Below are 17,971 nucleotides of genomic sequence, written 5' to 3'. Positions count from 1 at the left end.
TTTCAGAAGGGTCTTGGTACCCAAGTGTTTTTGAGTCCTGCTTTTCTTCCGCAAACCGATGGCCAGGATGAGAGGACCATCCAGACCTTAGAGGATATGTTGAGAGCTTACGCACTTGACTTTAAGGGAAGTTGGGATGATTACTTACCGTTGCTAGAGTTTTCTTACAATAACAATTTCCACTCTAGTATTGGCATGGCTCCATTTGAAGCCTTGTATGAGAGGAATTGTAGATCACCCATAGGTTGGTTCGAGGTTGGTGAAGCGGCTGTGAGTGGTCCTGATTCGGTATTTCAGGCTATGGAAAAAGTTAAGTTGATTAGGGAAAGGTTTAAAACTACGCTGAGTCGTCAGAAGTCATATGCGGATGTTAGAAGAAGAGACCTTGAGTTTGAAGTTGGTGACCTAGTGTATCTGAAAATTTCACCCATGAGGAGGGTGAAGATATTCGGAAAGAAGGGAAAGCTTAGTCCCGGTTATGTTGGTCCTTATAAAATTCTTAGCCGTGTTGGTAAGGTAGCTTATGAGGTCGAGTTGCCTTCCGAGTTGTCCTCTGTTCATCCATTATTCCATGACTCCATGCTTAGAAAGCATATTAGCAATGTTGTGGTGGTGGATTCCTCTATGAGTGTTGACATTCAAGAAAATCTTTCTTTTGATGAGATTCCTATTGAGATTCTTGATTTCAGTGTCCGAAGACTAAGGAACAAAGAAGTTCCCTTGGTTAAGGTGTTGTGGCGAAACCAATCTGTTGAGGGTGCAACTTGGGAAGCTGAGGCAGATATGCGATCCATGTATCCGCATTTATTTTCCGCGAACTCCGATCAATCCCAAGGTACCGTTCTTTCCTAAATCATGTACTTTTGATAAGAGTTGCAGCTGTTCAACTGTCATTTATTATGTGTTCATATGTAGTTTCTTGAATTTATGCATTCTATGTTCCATTCGGAGTGAGAAATGATGTGGTGATGATTCTAACGAATGGTTTCAGCTTTATTCTCTATTTCCCATCTAATCATGGCATGTCTAGCATCATTCCAGGATGAATGTTTCCAAGGAGGGATGATGAACTACACCGGGAAATTTTTTTTAGAAATTTTGTGCGTAAATGTGTTGGGTTCTATTTTCTAGAATGAATTATAAATTTTTTCGTGTGGAATGTCATAGATTATGACCCACCATTGCGTATAGTATTGAATAAGCTTTCCAATGATATGTGGATCATCAAAAATGGATACCCGAGCGACGAGTTATGAACAATCCGATCGAACCGTGAATAGTAGTGAATAGTAAACGTGCAGGAAAAAGTACTGAGGCCTGGCGTATTTTGTCTCCAACTTTAAATTATCATAAATCCTTGTACATAATGATTTGGGTGATCTACTACATATCAACGAAAAGCTCTACAAGTCCTCTTTCCAATGAAATTGGTTTTATCCAATTTGTCTGTCGGAGCAAAAGGTTATGGTCGATCTACTTCAGCCTATCAACAATGAATTTTTGGGTCAACTTCAAATGATCATAACTCCTCGTACACAATGATCTGTGTGAGATACTGTATATCAACAGAAATATATGAGAGTCCTATTTCGAATTAAATTGATTTCATCCAATTTGGATATCGGAGTAAAATGTTATGGTTGATCTACTTCAAACTATCAAAACAGTCCACCAAAGGACAGATTCGAGAATTTTTTTGATTTTTAGGGGTGTTTTGGTCATTCTCCCTCACCCAAAATCCGTCCAAATCCTATATTAAAGCCTATTAGTAGCATTATTTGTTATATTTCATCAAATTCCCTCAAAAAGAAAACCCTAAGCTACTACATCCAGCTTCAAGAACATCCAAAGTTCACCATTAATTGTGCAAATTTATTCAAGATTTCAAGTTCCTAGTTCAAGAACTCCTAGAACCATCATTCAAAGGAACGATTAACATCTCAAAAATGAGTATCGATCTAAAGTTCATAATTCAAGGTATGTGGAGTTTTTCAACAAGAACTCTCTTTCGTTCTTGTGCCCAAAAGTAATTTTCTTTACAAAGGCATGCTTTTTATTTGATTTTTACGAATTTGAAGCATGAACCCATATCTTAAGATGATTATTATGAAATCTTGATGTTTATTATTTTGAAAGATGAATTTACATGTGTGCAGATATAAAGAATGAATCTTGAACGATATTTATCTTGATTTTGATATTTGGGTCGTGAATCCCCATTGAAAATTATGTTTTTTTTGAGAAAGTGTGTGTTATAAGTACGTTGATGTTGAATATTTGAGATATTTTGAATGATTTAATGTTTTGGTCTTAATGGAGTTGTTTTAAACTTAAGTGTGAAAGAAATCCACAATGCGGTTGATTATGATAGATGGGAAGCATGATGGCTCCCGATGTATATTTATATATTACTGAAATTGTTTTGTTGTGGATTATCTTTGAAATGATCTGAGCTAAGTCTAGAATAAATATTTAGCACCGAGTGGGAGGTATAAAGTTACCTTACTTCCTTAGAACTACGTGCCCCCGTAGGAGTGAGCTTGAGGCTGATTTATATAGTGATCTCTAGTTTGTGTGGATTTGATATCGATAGTCCTACTCCGATGGAAAGGATTGGACGTCTCTCTCTAACGTGAGTTGTAAGTTTGACTCCATGTAGCTCACATGGTTTATGTCGGTTATAGGATCTCCGAGTGTTTGTGTTTCCTTGTGTCTATTGTAAATGGTGAAGTGATTTGAAAGTGGAATTGTGAAAGTTATTCTCTCGAAAGATTTAAATGATATTTACATTATGATAATTGATATTCTTGATGAACCGAAAGTGATTGACAAATTATATGATGACGCAGATGCGTTATTGTACTTATTTCATCCTCTCATGATTATGATGATTTTCTTCGGCCTATGTGAGTCTTTCATATATCCTGCATATTTCTTATAAATATTTATGATGAAGATATTTATACAACTGCATACACCCCCATATACCCAGTTCCTTTCCATGGTATGGACCCACATCTTCGGATGTGACCTGCATTTTCTCGGAATGTATATTCAGGTGCTCAGTTCCAAGTTCGACAGTGATTTTTCGGGCACGTTGTTCTACATCCTCTGTTATGGTGAGTCCTCATGTTCCGAGGACGTGATGTCTGATGTTGGTTTCACGGAATTGTTTACATTTGATAACTGAGTATGAGTCAGTTGGGGCATGTCTCAATGGCTCACTAGTTTTATTGATTCTCTTAGAGGCTTGTCAGACTAGTATAGATGTTGGGAGTTGACTAATAAGTCGTATTTTGTTATCTTTCTGAAATTCTTTTATTTTTGGATGATGATTACTCTGTTGATATTTGAGGGTTATTTATGGAAACCCCGTTGATTTGTGTTGAACTGAATGAAAATGGATCAAAGGGTTAGTTTGGGGATAATCGTAGCCTCAAGCACCGTGTGACGCTCTGGGACCTGTTTTCCGATCTTTACAGTTATGGCTGGTTTGACTAGCGGCATTTAGTGGAGCTAGCGAAGGATTTGGTAATTGAGGCCATGTTTCAGGAGTAATGGTAGCAGAGGAATTTCTATCATATCCACTTGAAAAAACATGTGGAGGAGTATAAGGGAGATCATTCCTTTGATTCTCTACTTGTTCTAACCTTCCACTAATCGTTGTCACTTCCCCCCTTATGGCTCCCACCTCCATACTCAACCTTTCCGTAGTTTAGGTCATAGCCTCAAGTGTAACCCTCATCTTCTCCATTTCATTAGAATCCACGGTTTGAGACGTGGTTCCCTCCATTGTCAAGGTGTCACCTACACAAGCGACAAACAAGTTTAGTTGTAAAAGCTCCTCACCAACACTCGTACACACCCACTTTTGTGATTCTTCCAATAAGAGCGGCGATACTGAAAGTTGCCTATACTTAGGTAGTCAATAGGATATCAATTCCACTAGGCGGACGAAAGGATTCTTCTTTGATCAACTCATGACACAAAAAATAAATTTACTTACGAACTTGAAACAAAGAAAATACTATGATTTATAAATAAGAAAAGCACAAAATACAATGCTTAACAGGAAAGAAAACGTACTCAAAAACTAATCTACAATCTTGTAGGTATTTACTAATTTGCTAATTAGTATGAGCACCAAAAAACTGAAAACCAATAGAATAAAAAAAGTAAAACTAGGAATTCCAACGTTCTTGAGCTATTGATGACGTAGTACACGACTATGGGTCGATGGACAAAAAAAAATATTGTTAAAGTTGAAAAATTTTGTTTCACAATTTTTGTTGTTCAAATTTGACAAAGATGGGGAAAATTTCTGTTTTGGTAGGTTCACCAACAAGACTTTATGTCCTTTTTTAAAAAATTCAAACCTTGACCAACTTTCACCTTTTTGGCAAGACAATCTTTTAGAGGTCGTCCCTCATTTCTCTTTTGGCTTGTCTAGAAAAATAAACTTACTCCCTTTTGGTGTGAAGACATTCGAGAGGTCTTTTGTTTTTTCCCCTTTGGTAATGTCTTGAAAGTTGTTTCAATACTAACAAGAGCCCACACTCTCTTCCCTTGGAATTTGGATCAAATAACAACCTTTTACAAGACTTCTTCAACACAACACAAGAACTTCAACAACTACAACAACAAAACCGTCCACTCTTCCCACAACAACTTGCAATTTTATTTGCTCGAGAACTTGGGTTAGACTTAAGTAGCTTTAGAGAGAAATAAAACCAACAAAAGAAACAACAAAGACAATGAAAACCACACCCAAATCTAGACACAAATTCGGACAAATAGCAACACTTTTGACAAGACACCAAAACCGTAGAATAACTTCTTTTTGTGAGATGTTCGACCTTGGACACCTCTTCTAATGTTAAGAAACAAAGATCTAACTCTATAACATAAAAATACAGAAAAATCACAATAAAACTAGGCTTCAAATTTTTGCCTAAACACAAAAATGTCGATAGATTACTATTTTTGAGTTTTCATCTTTTCAACCCTTTTTTTTTTTTATTTTTGAGTGAAAAAACCCAATATTGATCTCATGGAAATGAAATAAATGATGTATTTGATACCAAATGACACAAAACTAAGTGTGTATCAAGAGATTCAAGCCAACACAAGAGCGTCAATAAGAACAACAAAGTGCTAGTGAATCGAAAGGGGTCACACACAATTTCAACACTTGTTTTGACTAGAAAAATGAGTTTACAACAAGAATAAAAAATGACAGTTTTGCTAGTTAATCGAAAGAGTCCCAAACGACTTCACTAGACTTTTGGATTCAACAACACAATGGTTTTAAGATTACAAAAGGTGTAGAAACTTGACATACTATATTCAATAATCTAAGAACCCTAACAATTAGAAAGGACCCTAAGGCTAATGCATATCAACACCTAATTCCTACTTGGACCAAGTGGAACTCAAGAACCCCAATATACTAGTTTCTAGCCAAGATACAACACTAGTATCACTCTACTAGTGAGCTTTCGGATTTGGCTTCTACAAAATGAGAAAGAGAAGTCACCAATATTACAAGTATTTTATTTCTTATGTAATAGGAATGAACTAACTAAAAGACTAGTCCTAACAAATAACTTATAAAGTCAAATACAAAGGAGGGAAAAATGACAAAAATACTCTTGGCATTAAGTGGGTGGTTTTGGGGTGTTTTGTTTGGGCTCTTCATAATTTAATAAGTATAGGCCCTTGGATGGGCTCAGAAGGGCCTCACACACGGCCAAAGATGTGAATAAGGCTTGGAGTCGTTGCAACTTATGCGCTTGGCAGAATTGTTAAAGACATTGCAGATGCAAGAGCAAAGGAGGCTTACGAGACAGGATCTTATAGTTGAAGGAGCTTTGACAGCCAACCACAAGACCCAAAGCAAGGGTAATAATTCAAGAAAAAACTACCCACCTTGCCAACACTGTGGCAAAATAGGTCATCCTCCATTTAAATATTGGAAGAGACCAGATGCACAATGCAAGATTTTCAATCAACTTAGCCATGAAACTTTGATTTGCAAAATCAAATCTAAAAAATATGAAGTAGAATCGGAAGTCACCAAAGAAAAAGAAGAAGATCACTTATTTGTGGTAATATCTTTAACCAAGAAATTTGATTTTTAGATGATTGACAGTGGTTGTATAAACCACGTGACATATGACAAAACTCTTTTTAAAGAGTTTTTGCCTTTGGAAACTAAGAAAATCAGAATTGGGAATGGTGACTATATTCCTGCAGAAGGAAAAGGGAATGTTGCAATCAAAAAAGTTTTAGGTACAAAAATAAGTTCAAATGTCCTTTACGTGCCCGATATTTATAAAAGTTTGGTAAGTGTTGGCCAGCTAATCAAAGAATGATTTAAATTATTATTTGGAGATAAATATTGTCGAATCTTTGATTCAACTAATCATGAGATTTTACAAGTAGATATGAGAGGCAAAAGTTTCTCATTTAATCCAACAGAAGATGCACACAAACCATGCAAGAACTAAGATGAATTGGCAAATTTATTCGAGAGGTCAAATACAGCCGAAGCTGAGACAATTTCTGATTCAAGGAATGATGAAAATATGTCTCAGAAATAAAGTAGGAATACATAATTTCAGTAGTTTTTAATGATTAGAGTCCTATGTGACTTAGGAATTAGTTTTACTTTTATTATTTGAATAGGAATTAGTTATCCTTATTCATAGTTAGAAATTTAGCTATAAATAAATGTTTTGCGTTATTAATAAAATAATTTCCTTTGACAGTACTATTGTCGTATATTATTTTTCTCCAAGTATTTCTCTGTTATTTCTCTAATTTCAAAGATAAAAACCAACACCTCAAAGTGAGAAGACAATGTATGTTTCTGTTTCAACTTAGTAATACCTCGTGAACTAGTGGACATAGCCAAAGCTGAGGACTCACCTTATTCATAAGTGGAAAGTGATGGGCTTGTGTTTAAGTGTGCAAGTTGACCTTAATGTTTAAGTGTGCAAGTTGAAGGAGTGGTTTTCATCATTATGATTTGGCTCCTAGACTGACTGTAATTTTCATTCAAGTCCCCTAAAAATTGCATAAGTTTTTGCTGCTTGAAATTGCTAATGAATTCGCAAGATTTGTCCCCATACATGTAGGAGGAGGTACCAAGGATTCGTATTCTTCCCAAAGATCACTCAATTTCGAGAAATAGACAGAAACAGTGGATGTACCTTCAACAAGTGTGGCAATACCTCTTTGCACATGATAAATTTTAGTAGCATTCACCTTATCAAAACTCTCTTTGAGATACATCCACACGTTTTGAGCATTGGAGGAATACACAATTCCATTCACCAAATCCTCCGAAACTGAGCTCATTATCCAGGAAAGTACAATCGCATTCATATGCTCCCACTGATACGCCAATTGTCCCTCATACATCTCCTTTTGCATGTACCATACACAAAACCAATATTGTTTATACCAAGCAAAGAAATGCATATTGAATTACTCCAGAGAATATAATTCTCCATACCAGAGAGAACACAATTGGCTAGATTAACTCCTGCAAAAACAGAGGGTCAAACGAATCGAAAAACTGTAGGTGATCGAGAATCCGCAGCTTGCCTTGATCCACTAGCTTCAACGCCATGAGCATCAGCAAAAGAAGAATTTTCGTTAATCACCATGGATGAACAAAAAACAAATGTAACCAGAGAAATAGAGAACAATTTTGACAACAGTGAGAAATGGAGACTGGAAAAAATGGAATGGAAGAAGGAGATAATGAGATTATTGGAATAGATCGAGTCAAACTTCATTTGCCATTGTAGGCTCTGATACCATGTTAAAAACTACAGAGATAATGAAGAAGAATGAACTGGAAGAAGAGAAACTGAATTCTCAATATCATACTGTGTACCAAAACAGCTAAGAGCTAAGATATATATACACACCTAGCCAACGGACTCTAGTGTAGGAATCTGTCCAACTAACTACTCTATTGTGCTAATCACAGAACCACTTCTTAAGTTAGTTATAATTACTTGCGACAACTATCAACTAGCTGCCAGATTCCAGTTCATCCATCAGCTCACTTTCAACTTTGATTAGTGTTATCTGTGTGTTACACAGTGCATGCAGATGGGAATAAATATGCCTACGGAGTTGCACTTTCTTGGCTCTTGGCTTTACAAAATGTAGTTTGTGGTTAGCTGATTTAGTAAAAGTAAAACATTTAAGTAAATGCAGTCCTGCGATCTTGTTTTCTGGATTAACTTCAAAGCAGATAATACCTTATTTCTCTCTCTTTTCTGCTGTAGGTCATTTCTCCGGGGCTTAGAGATATTTGGAAGAGGTGACTGGAGAAGTATATCGAGGTACTGTGTGAAAACAAGAACGCCAGCGCAGGTGGCTAGCCATTCCCAAAAGTATTTCCTGCCCCTCGAATCCGTTAACAAACCAACTAGAAGAGGAAGACCAAGCATTCTCGATCTAACTAGTGCAGATGCTGAAACCTCGGGAGTTTCACAAGAAGTGCCGAGCACTAACAATGATATCAGTCATCCTGTCACTAGAATTGGGAGTGACCTTGAAGCATTAATCAGTGAGCACATGGACGAAAACAATGATGTAAATTCCATTTTTTATTACACAGTTTCTAGCTTAGGTGCTATTAATGCACCTGAGAACAATGCTGCTGCTAGCCTTAGTGCTATGAATGCACCTGAGAACGGTGTGTCTGTTCCTGCTCAGTTACCTTCCTTCGCCTGCTCATCAAACTTTGATTTTTGAAGACTTGTTCCATTATGCTAGACTGTATATTATTCCATCTTCAAACATTTCTAACGGATTAAGGTGGCTTTTGGTTGAATTTTTTCAGAAAAACCGAGTTAGCAATTATTGTGTAGTTATGCAAACTCCTTAGTTTTAAAGTTCTTTTTATTTTTATTTTTTCCCAAATGCTACTAAGCCAAGTTTATTTCTTTATTCTCATAGCTTTGTGATCATAAAGTTAATCTAATGCTATAAGGAGTTGAAGACCAAATTGGTACAACTGGAAGAATGGGAATAGAACTTAATTTACTAGCCATTACTGAGTGGTTTGGGGAGGGGTTATGGAGAAAATGATCTAAATGGTCCTTAATGTGTGGGGGTTTAGTCCTTCGTATATACCACATAACTGAATAGTTCTTAATATATACGTAAAAATGTAATCCTTTTAGTCCTAAATATATGTTTTGTAATAGAAATCCTTAATGTATAGAAAAAGTGACCCTTTTCCTCCCCCCACCATTGAGTGCGCCTACAACATTGGAGTATACATTTCTATTGCTTTCCTTATAACATAGTTTTGCAGCAAGACAAACAGTTGGGTTATGGTTTCGAAGGCATAAACATGCTGTGATTGATGGTCCAAAACTTTCCATTAAATGTTGCAAAAGTTGTCTCTTCTCACCATACAGGATTTGGTTGTGGTCGAAAGGGTTACTCCCATTTTATTCTGTTTTTGTACAACACACGTGAGTTTTTTTATCACACTTATAGGTATTTATGTTTTACTTGCACCACTACTTTCAAGTTTTGGGACTAAAATGATCAGGATTTTCATACATTAAGGAGTAATTCGGTTACATGGTACATATGGACTTAAAAGGATCTATTTTCTGTACACATTAAGGACAATTCTAATCACATGTTACATATGAAGGATTAAAATGGTCACTTTTTCTGTATATTAAGGTCTAGTTTGGTTACGTGATATATCACTTGCATATGGTATTTATAATAAACATTCAAGAAGAAATTGGAAGACTACTGATTAATTGACCCTAAAAGTAAAGAATGACAGTATGATGAACTCTTATTTGCCCCAAATGGACCTGTATACTCTTGTGTTGTTGGGTATAAAGAACATTCTCTTCATCTTTAACCAGAAACATTTTATCCTTAATAAGCTTATTCCCAGCCAGAACTACGTATCCTTAAACTTTAATACAATTAAATATGCCAATTCCAGAAGAGCTACATGATACTCTAGCATTCCAGTTAAAATTATTTCACAATCAAATAAAAGAGAGGGGGAAACTTATAAGATATAGAATGGCAACTAATGAACAAAAACAGTTTTTGTTCTTAGCTACAGAACATGTCTGCTGTTGTTATTTGATCGTTGTACATAAACTCATCAGCTAAACTGATGGTTCATCCACTCAGGTTCAAAATTTGTTATAAGCTAACGTCAGAAAAGAAAATTTAAAAGATATATATTGCGATATGTCTGAAATTTTCATTTCATAGTAGTACCAAAGTCCAAACATTAAAAACCAGCTCTTCATATAATTCCCCAACAATGCTTCTGCGAAAGTAGAACACCAACAACTTTATATTGTGCAACCATATCTTAAAAACCGGATCTTGTAGTTCAATTTTACTGCAAAATTCGATAATCAGCTTTTTTTCTCATTTCTGCAATTTCCACCCAACTCTTTCGGCGAAATCCAACATTCTTTCCTTTTGACGGATGTTGGCACAGTACCATATAGAGTTACGAAGACTGGTGTACCATTAGCTACTAAAAAACTACTTTTGTACAAAAAATTTTAAATGAAGGACATAAACTCCTTAGTGAAGCAGCCCCAATGAGAACTCTCTCCAAAACACGGCTACAAGATTGGTTCACTCAAAAACATGGGTTTCTTTCATTTGGGTCAGGACTGGAGGAGTTAAAAAGGGCGAGGTAATTTATTAAAGTCACGTGAAATTTTGTAACTAAAAGACAAGTTTTATGATTTTTTTTAAGGTTCAGTAAATATATATTTGTTGACGAGAAGAGTAAATATGTACCTTTCATTAGATGGTGGGGATATATATTCACCATTTTTTAATGACGGGTATATCTTCTCTAAAAAAAAACAAAGTTGAGGGGTATATTTGCCACTTTAACCATAAAGATAATATTTGAGGTGATGAAGGTGATTGGTAAATTCACATGAAACCAGCAATACCTTATCGTAATTTAACTGTCTTACGTATTGCAAATCAGTCAAGTCTACCATTATCAAAACAAAATATTATGACTGCAAAAGCAGTACATTATCTGGCTGATGAAAATCGAACCTCTACTATGCGCTAGCACATTTTGTAAATGATATTCTACGTCGCCTTCTTCAAGTTCTACACAGACAAATTTAAATGTACTTGTATTAAATGGCTCTGATTGAAGTATTGCAGCTTCTTCATTTTGTGAAATAGGGCAGCCCGATGCACTAAGCTCCTGCTATGTTTAGGGTCCACAGAAGAGATGGACCACAAGGATTGTTTCTACACAGTCTTACCCTTCATTACTGGAAGAGGCTGTTTCCATGAGAAGCTGTATTTAGTGAAAAAGGGTAGCCCTGTGCACTAGGTTCCCGTTATGTGTTGGGTTCAGGGAAAGGCTGGACCACAAGGGACTACTTTACGCAGTTTTATCCTGCATTTCTGCAAGAGGCTGCTTTCACGAGAAGTTGTATTTAGTGTGACATGGGTAAAGAAAAAAATATAGTCTATGCCAACAGTGAAAAAGAATTGTCTCACATCATGTGTACATCATAATGCCAACCTCACAACAGAGCAGTAATATAGTCGAGCTTACGAGAGAAAAAAATTTATGAACCATCAAATATTGAAACACTGATATATATGATTACAAACCTTGAAATCCTCATGTCTACAAAACTCTATTGTAATCTTGAGACTGACCCGTTATTTTTTTCGTTAACCAAAATTAACAACATCAATGAAATGCTAGATATCTTGGGGACCGAGAAACTATTATTAACCATGTAGGTCAAAGAGAACCTGCCAGGAATGTAATTTGGCTGCTTGGCATTTGGCACACCCCAAGAAAAAGGAAACGCAAGAATGTCAGAACAGCAATTTGATATAGTTTTATGTACAAGACATCACATTCCTCCTTGAAAGCATCTCATGATTATGGAAAAGAAAGACAAAAATTTCATAGGGGCTTTTTGTAGGTTATGGTGGTGGCAATTGTAATGACATCCATTGGAAAGGGGGTTGCTTCTGCTTATAGTGGTTAAATCTCCTTTTTGTAGTTATTTTTGAAAAGTTGCCGAGTGTCATTGATTCATTGATCACTTCTTAATTTTGCTCAAAATTTATGGTTTTAAGTAATATCTTGGAGAAGTCATTCATGTAACACTCTTACATTATATATTTTTCCTGATTTTAGAAAGAGTTAAAATGACAAAACAGGATTGGCTATTATAGGATTTGGACTCCATATAGCTCACATGGTTTTTGTCGATTATAGGATCTCCCAGTGTGTGTGTTTTTCCTTGTGTCTATGGTGAATGGTGAACTGATTTGAAAGTGGAATTATGAAACTTATTCTTTTGAAAGATTTAAATGATATTTACATTATGATAATTGATATTCTTGATGAACTGAAAGTGATTGAAAAATTATATGATGACTCACATGTGTTATTGTACTTATTTCATCCTCTAATGATTATGATAATTTTCTTCGGGCTATGTGAGTCTTTCATATATCCGGCATATTTCTTATAAATATTTATGATGATGATGTTTATACAACTGCATACACCCTAATATACACGGTTCCTTTCCATGGTACTGACCCTCATCTTCGGATGTGGGCTGTATTTTCTCGGAATGTAGGTTCCGGTGCTCAGTTCTAGGTTCGACAGTGATTCTTTGGGCACGCTGTTCTATATCCTCTATTGTGGTGAGTCCTCATAAGTCGAGGATATGATGTCTGATGTTGGTTTCACAGAATTATTTACATTTCATAACTGAGTATGAGTTAGTTGAGGCATGTCTCAACGGCTCGCTGGTTTTATTGATTCTCTTAAAGGCTTGTCAGACTAGTATAGATGTTGCGAGTTGATAATAAGTCATATTTTGTTATCTTTCTATAATTCTTTTATTCTTGGATGATGTTTAATCTGTTGATATTTGACGTTTATTTATGGAAAACCCCATTGATTCATGTTAAACTGAATAAAAATGGCTCAAAGGGTTAGCTTGGGGCTACTCGTATCCTGAAGCACCATGTGACGCTCTGCGACCCATTTTTGGGGCGTTACAAACTTGGTATCAGAGCCTGAGGTTTTAAGGTGTCCTACGGAGTCTGACAAGCCACGTTAAGTAGAGTCTTGATCATCGGTGTGTAGCGCGCCATATCTATGAGCAAGAGGCTACAAGACATTTTAGAAAAAAGTGTGATTCTTTCTTTTAGAAGTCTATCATGGTTAAAGTTTCTGTCTCTGCTATTGGTTCATTCTCTCCTTTTTAATAAATATGCCTCCACATCGAGCGAGAAGAAATAATGATGGTCAGCAACCTCAACTTACTAACCCATAGAATGAAAACGTATCCCATACAGAATTTTGGGTAGCTATTCAGGCGCTGGCCTAAGCTTTTACTACAAATATTTAGGCCAACCCGGCCCCGGATCCACTGCAGCAGGGAGGTGATTCAGCTGCTGCAAGGATCCATGACTTCATACGGATGAATCCGTCGGAATTCTATCGGTCCATGTTTGATATGGATCCACGATTATTTTTAGAGGAGGTGCGGAATATTACTCAAGTGATGCATGTATTTGAGGAACATAGTGTGGAGTTGGCTGCGTATAGGTTGAAAGATCTTGCTTATGACTAGGTTGTTGCTTGGAGGAAAGGTAGATGTGAGGGAGCTATCCCTATGACTTCGCAAGAGTTCCAGGATGTATTCCTGGATAAGTTTTTCCCTTTGGAGATAAGGGAGGCAAAGGTGGAAGAGATTATGAACCTGCGACAGGGCTCTATGACTGTTAGGGAGTACGGTCTAAAGTTCAATCAGTTGGCCAAGTATGCTCCTGACTCAGTGGCTGATAATCGGGCTAGTATGAGTAAGTTTATGACAGGAGTTGTTAAGAAGTGTAGGTTTGCTATGCTGAATAGTGAGATGAATATTTCTAGGCTGATGACTCATGCCCAATAGATTAAGGCAGAAAAGATTAATGAGAGAGATAGAATGAGATGGAATAAGAGAGCTAGGTCCGAGCAGCACGAACAGGGTCAGACTAGATCGCAGGGAGGGAGTCGCTCTTAGTATCAGGATCCTTCGTCTATGCCAGCACCGCTATCTGCTAGTGCTCCCATACCTAGAGATAGGCAGGAGCAAGGTAGCGGGTCATATGCATCCACGTCCTAGTACAGTGCTGGTAGTAAGCCAAATCGTCCACTATGTCCTAAGTGTGGTAAGGTTTATTTGGGTGAGTGTTGGGGTGAGAGGAAGGGTTATTTTCGGTGTGTTGACATGGGTCACAGAGTTGAGATAGTCCACAGTATGGACAAGGGAGTCGTGACTATCGCCCTCAGACGCAGACTTAGACTGTTAGAGCTCAAGTTCCAGCGACTCGCCCATCCCCAGCTCAGGGAGCCTCTTCTAGCAATGCTGGCGGGCAACACCAGAATAGATTCTATGCTTTACCGTCCCACCAGGAAGAGGAGAACTCTCCAAATGTTGTTACTAGTATGCTTTGTATATTTCAATTTGATGTGTATGCTTTGTTGGATCCTGGGTCCAGTTTCTCATATATTACACCTTTGATTGTTGTGAATTTTTAAATCAGTCCTGAGATTATTCCTGATCCTATCCGAGTTTCTACCCCAGTGGGTGATTCAATTATTGCCCAAAAAGTGTATAAAAAGTGTCCTGTTACCGTTCTTTATAGAGTCCTATTGGATGATATGATTGAGTTAGACATGGTAGATTTTGATGTGATTCTGGGTATGGACTGGAGTATTGTTCTTATGCCTCTTTTGATTGTCGGACCCGAATGGTCAAGTTTCAGTTTTCGAGTGCATCCACGTTTGAGTGGTCTGGGAATTCTGCGTCACCCAATAGTTATTTTATCTCTTACCTCAAAGCTAGAAAGCATATTTTCATGGGGTGTATTTACCATTTGGTTAGAGTCAAAGATACTAAGTCTGAGATTCCAACTCTCCAGTCTGTTAACGTCATCGATGAGTTTTTTTATGTCTTTCCGGATGATCTCCGAGGGATACCTCCTTATAGAGAGATAGATTTTAGGACTGATCTTCTTCTCGATACTCAGCCCATTTCTATTCCTCCTTATCGTATGAGGTGTTAAAAGTGCAACTCAAAGATCTACTGGATAAGGGTTTCATAAGGCCCAGTGTTTCTCCTTGTGGTGCTCCTGTGTTGTTTGTGAGAAAGAAAGGGCTCTTTGCGTATGTCCATTGATTACCACCAACTGAATAAATTCAACATAAAAAATAAGTACCCCCCTCCAAGAATAGTCGATTTGTTTGACCAATTGTAAGGTGCAAGTTATTTCTCAAAGATAGACCTTCGTTCCGGCTATCATCAACTCAAAGTTAGGGAGTGTGACATCCCGAAAACCACTTTTCGAACTCGTTATGGCCATTTAGAGTTTCTTGTTATGTCTTTCGAGTTAACTAATGCCCCAGCAGTATTTGTGGACCTCATGTATCGAGTGTTCAGACCATATCTAAATATGTTTGTCGTAGTGTTCATCGATGATATACTGGTGTACTCCCGTAGTGAGCATGGACATTTTGATCATCTCCGATCTTTCTTTCAAACCCTTACAGATCACAAGTTGTTTGCCAAGTTCAGTAAGTGTGAGTTTTGGCCAAGGTCAATTGCTTTTCCAGGTCATATCATTTCTTCTAAGGGTATTAAACTTGATCCCTAGAAGACCGAAGCTGCTAGAAATTGGCCTATACCTGTTTCTCCGACTGATATCTGAAGTTTCTTGGGTTTAGCTGGCTATTACCGCCATTTTGTTCAGGGTTTCTCCTCTATAGCGGCTCCTATGACTCGGTTGACCCAAAAGAAAGTGAAGTTCTTGTGGTTCGAATCTTGTGAAAAGACTTTTCAGGAGTTGAAGACTCGACTCACTTCAGCCGCTATTTTGACTTTGCCTGATGGTGTTGATGGTTATGTGGTGTACTGCGATGCTTCGAGAGTTGTGTTGGGTTGTGTATTGATGCAGAAGGGTAAGGTCACAGTTTATGCTTTTAGACAGTTGAAACCCCATGAGAAAAATTACCCCACCCATGACCTTGATTTGGCTACTGTTGTGTTTTCTTTGAAAATTTGGAGACACTATTTGTATGGTGTCCATGTTGATGTTTTCACTGATCATAAGAGTCTGCAGTATGTGTTTTCTGAGAGAGAATTAAATCTTAGGCAGAGACGATGGTGATAATTTTTAATGGACTATGATATGAGTGTGTTATACCATTTAGGCAAGGCCAATGTTATGGCGGATGCCCTATGTAGAGTGTCCATGGGTAGTATTTCGTATGTGATATAAGGTAAGAAAGAGTTGGCTCATGATGTACATCGTTTCGCTATATTGAGGGTTAGGTTGTTTGACTCTGCTTAAGGTAGTATAGGGGTTCAGAGTAATTTCGAATCCTCCTTAGTTTCGGAAGTGAAAGAAAAGCAATACTTAGATGGTAGTTTGGTCAGACTGAAGGAGTCAGTCAAGGACCAAAAAGTAGAGGTTTTCACCTAATGGGGAGATGGTGTGTTGACATTACCGGGTAAATTGTGTGTCCCGAATGTTGATGATCTGAGATAGAGGATTATGGCTGAAGCACACGGGGTTCGATATTCTATTCATCCTGGTGCCACCAAGATGTACCGATACTTGCGGGAAATCTATTGGTGGAGTGGCATGTAAAAATATATAGCAGCGTTTGTAGCTAAGTGTGCAACATGCCAACAGGTTAAGGTTAAACACCAAAGATCTGGTGGTACGATGCAAGAGTTTAGTATTCCCACCTGGAAGTGGGAAGAGATAATTGTATTACCTCCTTTCTGATCCCATCATGATTCCATTTGGGTTGTGGTTGATAGATTAACTAAGTCTGCTTATTTGTTGCCTGTTCATACTTCATATACTGCTAAGGATTACGCTAGATTATATACACAAGAGCTAGTCAGACTGCATGGAGTTCCCTTGTTTATCATTTCGGATAGGGGTACTCAGTTCACTTCACAATTTTGGAAAGCTATTCAGAAGGGTCTTTGTAACCAAGTGCTTTTGAGTTCTAATTTTCATCCGCAGACCGACGGTCAGGCTGAGCGGACCATCCAGACCTTAGAGGATATGGTGAGAGCTTATGCACTTGACTTTAAGGAAAGTTGGGATGATCACTTACCGTTGAAAGAATTTGCTTATAGTAACAGCTTTCACACTAGTATTGGCATGGCTCCGTGTAAAGCCTTGTATGGGAGGAAGTGTAGATCACCCATAGGTTGGTTCGAGGTGGGTGAAGCGGGTGTGAGTGGTCCTAATTCGGTATTTGAGGCTCTGGAAAAATTTATTTTGATTAGGGAAAGGTTGAAAACTGAGCAGAGTCGTAAGAAGTCATATGCTGATGTTAGAAGGAGAGACCTTGAGTTTGAAGTTGGTGACATAGTGTATCTGAAAATTTCATGCATGAAGGGGGTGAAGAGATTAAGAAAGAAGGGGAAGCTTAGTCCCTATTATGTTGGTCGTTACAAAATTTTTAGCCGTGTTGCTAAGGTAGCTTATGAAGTCGAGTTGCCTTCCCAGTTGTCCTCTGTTTATCCAATATTCCATGTCTCCATGCTTAGAAAGCATATTAGCGATACTGTGGTAGTGGATTCCGCTGTGAGTGCTGACATTCAAGGAAATCTTTCTTTTGATAAGATTCCTGTTGAGATTCTTGATTTCAGTGTCTGAAGACTAAGGAACAAAGAAGTTCCCTTGGTCAAGGTGTTGTGGCGAAACCAATCTGTTGAGGGTTCAACTTGGGAAGCTGAGGCGGATATGCAATCCAAGTACCCGCTTCTATTTTTCACGAACTCCGATCAAGCCGAAGATACCGTTCTTTCCTAAGTCATGCACTTTTGATAAAAGTTGTAGCAGTTCAGTAGTCATTTATTAT

The 17,971-nt window shown here is 37.6% G+C and overlaps 1 protein-coding gene across 1 annotated transcript; it reads left to right on the top strand.

The window, feature by feature from the left end:
- The first annotated feature begins 7,733 nt into the window (after positions 1–7,733).
- Positions 7,734–8,778, top strand: LOC124885303. Its single transcript, XM_047403562.1, has 2 exons — positions 7,734–7,813; positions 8,307–8,778. Exons 1-2 carry the CDS (start codon positions 7,734–7,736, stop codon positions 8,776–8,778), a joined length of 552 nt encoding a protein of 183 aa, XP_047259518.1.
- The last annotated feature ends 9,193 nt before the right edge of the window (positions 8,779–17,971 follow it).

This window comes from Capsicum annuum, unplaced genomic scaffold (assembly GCF_002878395.1).
Source record: "Capsicum annuum cultivar UCD-10X-F1 unplaced genomic scaffold, UCD10Xv1.1 ctg4452, whole genome shotgun sequence".
Classification (NCBI taxonomy): Eukaryota; Viridiplantae; Streptophyta; class Magnoliopsida; order Solanales; family Solanaceae; genus Capsicum; species Capsicum annuum.
This window is presented reverse-complemented; position numbering and strand designations above follow the sequence as displayed.

What these genes read in the sequence shown, in the direction of transcription:
- LOC124885303 (XM_047403562.1), top strand. Translation starts at nt 7,734, where the DNA reads ATGGAGACTGGAAAAAATGGAATGGAAGAAGGAGATAATGAGATTATT. An exon ending in GTCAAACTTCATTTGCCATT is followed by an intron (nt 7,814 to 8,306) that starts GTAGGCTCTGAT and finishes TTTCTGCTGTAG; the next exon opens with GTCATTTCTCCGGGGCTTAG.